A 9,757-nucleotide genomic window follows, 5' to 3' on the forward strand; every position below is an offset into this window, starting at 1 on the left:
TATAAATAAAAATGCATGTGCATCCGTAAGGAGCATTTAAAAAACAACAAACTGTTGATCACAGGGCACCGAAGGAGCAAGCGGAGCGAGTGGAAATCCTGGCCGCGCTGGAGCTGCGGTGAGTTCAAAATACTACAGTCGAAGCTCTCATAAGCGGACACCCTCGGGACGCGAAAAAAGTGTCCGCAACTGGAGCTGGCCGCTTACGAGAATGGTTCTTGTAAGCGGCCACTAGAGGTGTAGGGGATAGATGGCCGCTTACGGGAGCTTGCCCAGCTAACATAATGGTAATATGCATGTTAGTGGTGTTTCGAAATGTAACTGGACGTGGATGACGACAAAACAAACACTGAATTATGGTACTGTAATTACAGTAAAATCATTGTGACGAACGGCGATGTGAAGTTGATTGATTAATACAAGATACAGAGGTTTTTTATATGATTTTATTTGCGGTGTCCGCTTACGGGAGCTTAAAAACAAAGAAAAAGTCTAAGTCGTAAACTCGGAAAGTGTCCGCGGCCGCTTACGGGAATGTCCGCTTACGAGAATGTAAAAATACAGAGTTTGTATGGGAGTAAAAACGGGGTTTCTAACAAGGTGGCCGTAAGTAGAGCTGTCCGCTTACGAGAGTGTCCGTTAAGAGAGCTTCGACTGTACACGTTTTGAAACATTTCAGTGTACGAGCTTACTGTACGGCATTCCTGTTTAACGCGTTATACTTTGCAACTGAATAGTCTTTGTCGATATTTTAATTTTTCCATTGTTGGGCCAATCAAGTGCCGATTTAGCCTGGGAAGGGGAGAAGTCTAAGCAGCTTTTTTCCGAGGAAAATTGGAAGTTTTGACCCAATAACTAAGTTATTAAGTGATGGACGGACGGACAGTCTTTCTTTTCTTATTAAGCCTAGTTATATTTCTCATTAGGGAGAGGCAGGTGAAGCCGGTGAAACTGGAGATCAAGGAATCCAGGGTCCTAAGGTGAGATAACAGCAGATAGTGTAGTTTGGTTTGTTAACAATTGTCTACTGCTGGATATTGGTGGCGTTATCTACCCATCCACCCCTGAACAACGTTGTCCACGCTGGTTTTCCACTCGGTAAACAACCGTGTCCCAGGGTCGTAACCAGGTATATGGGATCAGGGATCACAGCCTTGGGATCAGGGATCACAGCCTTGGGATCGGGATCACAGCCTCGGGATCGGGATCATGAACCCGGGATCCCGGGTCACAAGTCATGGGATCCGGATCGGCCAATCAGATCGGATCAGAATGGAATCAGGGATCAAATGTTGCCACATTTTAGGGATCAGGAATCAAAATTTAGAGCTAAAATTTGGGATCAGTGATGAAAAAATATACCTGGTTACGACCCTGGTGTCCAGCAAGAAACTCTTTAACTAGTTGATCTTGTTCTTTCTTTTCATTTCTCAGGGGGAATTTGGAAGCATGGGAGAACAAGGCCCTCAAGGATCTCAAGGAATTCACGGCCTTGCAGGGCTGAAAGGCATGCCAGGTGACGATGGACTTAGTGGTGATGACGTAAGTTTCCTTGTTACGTATACTTTCTCACGACATAAACGAGTATAAGATATGCAGTGTTACTGTATTATTTATTAAGATAAGCTGATAAGAATCTACTAATACCCATACATTTCCTGCTTTCTGATCCATTAGAATGAAAAGAAGCTATCGGATGCGTTTTTTGTCTAGACTGTCCACAGCCCTCTATTTTATCGTGATTTTCGATCGATGAGAGCGCGGTGAGAACGGCGAGAGAACTGGACGCCAGTGCAAAAAACGGAAGAAGCAAGGGGGTGGGGGTGGGGGCTTCGCTCGCTTCCCGTCCCCTTTCCCCCGCGCGCTCGCTTCATTTTGCTTTCTTGGGTTGAAAAATCGAGAGGCTGTGGACAGTCTATTTTTGTCGTTCTATTGGTATTGCATTCTTAGTTTCAATCAGTTGTGAATACCTGATTTGGTGATAATTGCTACTTTGTTTTTGAACTGTTGTTGAACTGTCTATGTCGTCGATGTTATTGTTGTTGTTGTTGCTATCAACTACACTAGAAAGATAGGTGGAAAACGTTTAGGAAGTTATTGTTATTGTTTTTTTTTTTTCTTAGGGAAGTACTGGCCTCGATGGTCCGCGAGGAATAACCGGGAATCCTGGAGAAATCGTACGTAAACATATAACCAAACTATCCTAACCAAAAGAAAGATAACAGGGGGGGGGGGGGGGGGGGGGGGGGGGGGGGGGGGGGGGGGGGGGGAAACTAAGAGCGTCCGAAACCCTGACTGTTACAATCTCCATAGAAACCCTCTAGTGCAAATTGGATTTGGCCCTGTCCGGGGACGTTAGCGTTATACACACTAGTGATCATGATATTTGGGAAAATTTTCCCGCTGGTGCAAATCAAGCAAAAACACAGAAAACATTGTTTATGAGGTTTTTGAGAGATCATCTGTTTTCCTTCACATCATCAAACAAATTTATTAACAAAACACCAAAGGTAATAAAAATCCAAGCTCTATTTGTGACTTTGTTTGTCTGCAGGGTGAGACAGGGGGTGCTGGAGATGTTGGATCTGGTGGACAGCAAGGACAAAAAGTAATCATTACACTAAGTAAAATTAAACAGGTTTCTGTACGTTATCGTCAGCATTTTCTTGCCTTGATAGTAATAAATAAGAGTATCATAATTTATTTCTAATTAACTTATTGTTTTTGCTTGTCTGTTGTAAGGGCGAGAAAGGTGTACTGGGAGAACCTGGACCCCAAGGACATCCAGGACTAAAGGTGATCCTGCATTTTTTTTGTTAAAGGAAATTCACGTGTTTGGTTCAAATGCACATAAGCGAACAAGAAGAAGAATCATTAAAATTATTAGGTCCGTATTCTTAAAAGGTATGCTTCGACTTAACGATTGTGGTCATATAACGGAGGCAAACCAATTCATAATCTAAGTAAAATTTGCTGGTCAGTAAAACGCGATTCTGATTGTCAGCCAACCTTCTAATTTCAACACGAAAAGATAACTTTTCACGCTCTTATCTTCTTGTGTCGAGTTACGGTAGCTATGTTCGCTGGACGAGAAAACGCGAAAGCAGAGTAAACATCAAATTAGTTTCGACTTCCATTGTACAAAATCTATGATTAGCTCGTAAATTGAATTAACTGTGAGACGTTAAATTGTTTTGAATCAACAGGGTCAACAAGGCGACTTTGTTCCCGCGGGGGCAAGAGGCGATGAAGGAGCACAGGTAAGTATAACAACAGGGTCTACTACAGTATGTGCCTCGAGTGGAGTGAATACTTATAACTCCAATTTAAGTCAAAAAGGAAAAAGATTTAAAAAGAAGCATGTAACAAAAAAATCATGGAGGTACCAAGACACGTGGCGTACTTTGAAATATGAACGCTCAGAGTGAACAAGGAAGCAAGAGCTGCGTAAATAGATGACCATATCACAACGACAACTAAAGAAAAATTTATACATTCGATTTAACCATAACGGCCGGAAAATAGCCACTGAGAAAATTTCATTGTAACATATTGGATACATAGTATCCACATATCCCACTTATTGACTATCTGGGAGTAAATAAGTGCGAGGTTGACTAGTTGGTTCCTTTTGTCCTCGTTTTTAGGGATCAGACGGAGCAAGAGGACTGGCCGGGCAGGCTGGGGATCAGGGTCAAGAGGTTTGGACAAGAAAGATGCTATTTTGCTCTTTGCGGTTTCTTCTCTCTGCTTGAGAGCACTATCGTGTCAAAAATAGATTCGATTAACCCTTTAATTCAAACGATTAATCAGCATTTCACTCTCTGTATGAATGATTGCAACGTAAAGGCGTGGCGAGCAGGGACAACTTACAACTGATATTTAGTTGTCTCGACAATTTTTGGCCAAATTTTCACTGTACGAAGACAACCCCATATCCGAAACAGTGTCTATTTTGGTAAATTAATTATAATTGCTTTTATTTTTCGATCTTTAGGGTGGAACTGGACCAGATGGTGTTTTAGGATCAAAGGTAAATACCGTAATATTCAAACAAAATCAACTGCAAAACTGACTTTTTAAAATAAATTCATCGACTTCTATCTGACTTAAGTAATTTGTTCGTTGGTTATAAAATGGATTTTTAAATTTGGTGACGATTTTTATTTGTTTTTGGCACAGTCATTCAACTGGGAAGTTGAGTGGGAAGGTCTACTCAATATTGATTAATTTCATTATAAGTTTCAAAACATTTTCTGACAACCCACTGTATAGTGGAGACATTACATGGTGGTGTCACTGTTAACTTTATTTCTTTTTTCTTTTTCAAGGGTGATCGTGGAAGACAGGTAATTTTACCCTAAGCTTGTTATAGCCTTCTCTTGAAGGAATGTTGTTTTTGACAGTTTTTGATATGTTTTTGATAATCTTAAATCTTCACGTTCTGTTTATTCAAACTAATTTCGTTTTTTAACCACACCTGTAGGGCCTTGAAGGATTGCGGGTAAGTCTGTAAAAATCTCACAAAACCATTTTTAGTTAAATAGCGTAGTCTTTGAATAGACCGCAATCACACATATATTCCAGACTTCCTTTGCAACGCGATCGGCCGGCAATTGTCTGTCCCTGACAAGTACAGTAGTTTTGTTCGTAATGTTGTAGCTTTCCAACAAATAGGCTATGATAAGTCCCTTATATTTCTCACGGTCAGTCGAGTGATAGAGCAAAGGAGCGCGGGGGTAAAATGAGGACTACTCGTAGTGTAATGACAAAAGGATAGAATCATGGATTATTTTAAACATGCGTTTCGTTTTCCATACAGGGTGATGCAGGAGTCGCCGGACCTCCTGGCCCACCGGTAAGAGGTCAACAACTTGCTTAAAATACCCGAATTTTCCAATAACGGCTCTTTACGATCAATTCTAGCTGTTTACGAACTAGCCTGCGAGCGGGCTCACGTATGGGAGTACACGCGGAGTGGAGTGGCGAAACCGAGCCGGCGAGTCGCCAACTCATCCTCTCGGCTTCTCCGCTCGCGCGCATCATTGTTCCAAAACGAGAGCCTGCTACATGGCTATTCACGAAGCGAGGAGAATATTTTTAAATGCACGCTTGTTTTATTCAAGTAATAATATTGTTGCGTACCAATAAAACGTTCTACATAGAATTACTTGAAACGTTTTAAACTTCTTCTCATATGTTTTAATTTCAGGCAACGCTTGGAGCTTTGTTGGTAAGAGTTCACTTGCTTTCAAAACGCGTCACTTTCTTATCTACACGTTTAATACAGTAGACACCTAGAGCTAGTAGATATTTTGGATACATTTCCATATTTTACCTAACAAAACACTGCACCGTTTCTTTCAGAGGACATCGGGTTATGGTGGGATTGGGCAGCTGGCTGAGACACCACGTGACCCGCCAGTCACCGCTGAGAAAGCAGGGACGGTTCACCTTTATAGAAGTCAACAAACAGTAAGTCGAAATGATTACTGCACTTTGCTTTAATTCTCGCTGTACGTTTAGAAAATAAAATTAAAAAAGAATAAAAAAGTATGCTTCACAACTTATGTGTAGTGCAACCAGTGAATGAACTGGGTTTTTTTTATGCTCTTCTTTCTATTTTTATGCTCTTTCTTTTGTTCTCTGAAAACTGAGAACAAAATTGATTAGACAAAAACAAACAACTTTCTGATTTGCTTTCTCCTATCATCTATCTAATATTTTCATTCCAAACAGGACGAAGAAGTAGAAGAAGAACAAGAAATAGATCCGGTGAGCTTAGTCTCCACGATTGGTAACAGAATACCAGTATAGGAAAGACGTTCTTTATAATGTATCAGTGTTGTGAACAGTGTTTTACAGTGTGAAGCTCAGTTCATTTATCTGCAGCATTTTGTTATTTTCCAGCTATCGACTGTCGTTACTTTAGTGAGGGACAGACTTACACTGTATAGACAGCCAAACGGCACCAAGAATTTCCCAGCCAGGACCTGTAAAGACCTGTATATGTCATATCCAGACCTACCAAGTGGTATGATAAGCCCCGGATATACCTATACCACAAATTATTCTTTGCATTGTCAGAAAGAGAGAAACAAGTCACGCGCCAAAAGTACAGCTATGATAAAATACTATAATGTGAAAGACCAATCATATTTACACCTTTTAATAATGTAGTACGGGCTAGTGCGTCTCAGTTTGGCCAGAACTTGCGTGCACTTGCGTGAACTTGCGTTGACTTTGGTCGAGATCAAATTAACACGCAAGTCAACGCAAGCAGCAAGTTTTTCACCGTTTGGCCACTCAACGCAAGTCAACGCAAGTCTTGCTGTTTACTTCAAGTAATGAACTGCAGCGTGCGCAGTAGCCCTGAAATGGCTTTTTTGACAACTTGCGTGCACTTGCGAGTAAACTTGCGAGTCCGTTTGGCAACCCAACGCAAGCTTGTACGCAAGTTCAACTTGAGATTACTTGCGTTACCGTTTGGCCAGGGCTTTAGTTCTATAAACGAGCTGTCTTATCAAGCGCTAGGCCTTTTAATATTTACCTAATTAATCAAACAATAATTTGAGTCACCTGATGGGAATCGACTCTTTTGCCGGGCTCGGTGCCATTTATATAAATGGTTTTTGTATAGGCTCGATTTCCAGCCGCTTTTTCGGGAAAATGAGCCCGCGGTCATCCCCCCCGAAAGCACGGCTGGACGCGTAAGGTTTCCTTTGTTTGTCTTAGCCAATCAGAATTCCGCCTGCAGGTTTTTGTCAGGCGAAACAGGCTGCATAAATTATGTTAAAATAAATTAAATGGCGGATGATGTTCTCTCGGGGAGGAACGAAGACCGGACCCGAGAATACGGCGGAAATCGAGCCAAGTTTTTGAAGTGATAAAAATATCTGACCGTTGATTGTTATCTATTTAGGTTTCTATTGGATTGATCCTAATGATGGTATTCCGGATGACGCCATTAGAGTCCATTGCGACCATTTTACTCATTCATCGTGTCTGTATCCTCAAAACAAAACTGAGGTAATGAGACACAACGGTTTGTTTGTTTGTTTGTTTAATTAATTGTTATGTTTTTAGTACTTTCATTACTTTATTGGGGACGCCCTGGCCTAATGGACCTAAGGAGCTCTAAGGGCTAGCCCGCTGGCTTCCTTATCGAACAGTCCGGGTCGCCGGGCAAGATGCTTTGCTCTCACAGTATCTCTATTCGTCCAGATGTATAAATCAGGGTCGTAACCAGGTATATGGGATCAGGGATCACAGCCTTGGGATCGGGATCACAACCTCGGGATCGGGATCATGGACCCGGAATCCCGGGTCACAAGTCATGGGATCCGGATCGGCCAATCAGATGGGATCAGAATGGAATCAGGGATCAAATGTTGCCACATTTTGGGGATCAGGAATCAAAATTTAGAGCTAAAATTTGGGATCAGCGATGAAAAAATATACCTGGTTACGACCCTGATAAATGGCCACCGGCCAATCAAATGCTGAGGGTAACTCTGCAATGGGCTAGCTATAGCATCCCATTCAGGGACGAGTAAAAATACTCCTAGTCGTTTAATAAAACCGGGATAAGCTATGGCAGTATGGGTCACTTGGCCAAATGCAAACGTTACCACCTCTACCTAAACGGGTGAAACGTTTATTTATTTTTAGCCGTTCAGAACAGAAAAGAAGAAGTGGTACACTGGTGAAGACGGATACAAATGGTTGGGAGAAGATTTGAACATTCTAAAAAATGTGAGTGATCATTGTTTTAGGTGCAAAAGATAACAGGCAACAGACCCGCCGAGTTGAGAATATAACATCAAAAAACGTTTTGGAAGAAAAAAACTTCTCTTGGAAAATCTCAGCTGTAGTTGTCGACAGCGGGTGGACTTTCGTCATATGGTTCTTATTTTGTATTTTAAAATGCTTTGCTGTATGAATGATACAACAAAGCAATGATAATCAACATTTAGCAGAGCAATGTTAAATACCGATGCTAGTTTGATTAGTCCAATTTAACTAACGCTGATCTACTAATAATTATTTTCGGCGTACTTAGATGTATTTCCTGTTTTATAGATTGAATACGTTGCTGAAACAAGCCAGTTAGAATTCCTCCGCTTGCTGAGTGATCGCGCTAAGCAGAGGATCAAGTACAACTGCAAAGACTCGGTGGCTTGGAGCGATGAAAAGAACGAATTTTCCAAGTCCATTAAGATCAAGGCTAATAATGGCGTTGAAATGCACGCTGAATCTTCAAACAAATTTAAACCCAAGCTCATTTTAGATGACTGTTCGGTGAGTGCAAGTTTGTTTTAATTTGCGAGGCAGCTACAAACGAAATAAAGTGCGGAAATTTCGCAGTGAAAGCCGTAAAAAATCACCCACTAGCCAGTCAGGAGTCCTGACCAGCGATCTCCCTCGCTCCTCGCACCTCCCGTTTAGTCTCACGATTCTTTCTTTCTGCGTGTTCAACGATCGAAGAAAAATACGAGAAAATTAAGGGCTGTGAACAGTCTACCCAGAAACCGAAAGAGCTTAAACTACACGCTAGCCACATGTACACGACCGTCGTTCAATCCATTTTTGTGGATGTATTGTTGTGCATGAATGAGTTTTAAAATTTAATTTCGTATTTCTGCAGGTGAAAGATGGTAAATGGCACCACACGGTGCTAGAGGTGGACTCGCCCAAACCTTACCGCCTTCCCATACTCGACATAGCGGCTTATGACATCGGAGACAGCGGCGAAGAGTTTGGAATAGAAATTGAACGTCTGTGCTTCTCTTAGCAAAGAACGTTATACAAACACCACTTCTTTCCGTTAGTGCTATTCGAAAGCAATAGATAAAGCTCTGCCGTTAACATAATATACAAGTCCAACTCAGGTTGTAGTAGAAAGAGGATATAATAGAAAATAATGGTTTATTAAAGTAGTGTGGAAAAGTATAACTATGTTGATTCTGTTCTCTTGCGGTTGTAAAACAAACAAAAAATTAAAGTTCGTACGTTTATTACCCTATCTCCCGTTAAGTGGAAACGAAAACCGAGGCGTTCCTCGGCCATAAAAGAAATTCTCCACCATAATCACCATAATGGGGATGGACTATGTATGTACATTTCTCCGATAAAATCGCAGGGAGCAGAAGAGCCAAGTTCAACCTTTGTAAGTATTAAAATGTTCGATCTATTTCGTAGCGCTTGTCATAAGTTATCCGATCTTTTTGTTTACGGGTTAAAAAGCTGTTAAAATTTCACTGAACGGTTTCGATCTATTTGATCCGCATCATCAGAGTACAAATTTGCATGAAGCTGATTGTTTTTATAGTTTAAGCTTTTGTCCATTACGTAACACCAGTTCCCATGGGGAACAAAGTTAGGTCAAATGATTGGACTTGTTTGTTAGGTTTATCAACTGACGTGTTTTCAGTGAAATAGAATATGACGTCATATGGTTGGACCTATAACTAGCGCTTCAGGTAGGCAAGACTGAGATATTGCTGGTTTTTACTGTCACGCAATCAAAAAATAAATTCGAAACCATTCAACTACAGAAGCTATGAATTTCAAATATTATGGACGATAAATAGATAAACAATTTCACCAAGTTTCGGGTCTGTGCGGTGTACCGTTTGCAGGTTATTTTCCGAACCTTTCCACGCAAATTTATAAAGCTTAGTATGGAGACGCCATAACTGTGTCCTGCCGAGGGACACAGTAATGGCCGCCGTGATGTCAGAGAAACCATCTGAAA

At 41.2% G+C, this 9,757-nt stretch overlaps 1 protein-coding gene across 1 annotated transcript; it reads left to right on the forward strand.

Moving 5' to 3' along the window:
- The first annotated feature begins 39 nt into the window (after positions 1-39).
- LOC144640061 (collagen alpha-2(I) chain-like) lies at positions 40-8,988 on the forward strand. Its single transcript, XM_078499287.1, has 20 exons — positions 40-118; positions 927-980; positions 1,435-1,542; positions 2,124-2,177; positions 2,555-2,608; positions 2,743-2,796; positions 3,207-3,260; positions 3,648-3,701; positions 3,998-4,033; positions 4,332-4,349; positions 4,487-4,504; positions 4,823-4,858; positions 5,213-5,233; positions 5,368-5,475; positions 5,740-5,775; positions 5,911-6,034; positions 6,923-7,029; positions 7,672-7,755; positions 8,083-8,301; positions 8,648-8,988. Exons 3-20 carry the CDS (start codon positions 1,450-1,452, stop codon positions 8,792-8,794), a joined length of 1,317 nt encoding a protein of 438 aa, XP_078355413.1. The 5' UTR covers positions 40-118; positions 927-980; positions 1,435-1,449; the 3' UTR covers positions 8,795-8,988.
- The last annotated feature ends 769 nt before the right edge of the window (positions 8,989-9,757 follow it).

Source organism: Oculina patagonica, unplaced genomic scaffold, assembly GCF_052425735.1.
Source record: "Oculina patagonica isolate OP01 unplaced genomic scaffold, crgOcupat unplaced175, whole genome shotgun sequence".
Taxonomy (NCBI): domain Eukaryota; kingdom Metazoa; phylum Cnidaria; class Anthozoa; order Scleractinia; family Oculinidae; genus Oculina; species Oculina patagonica.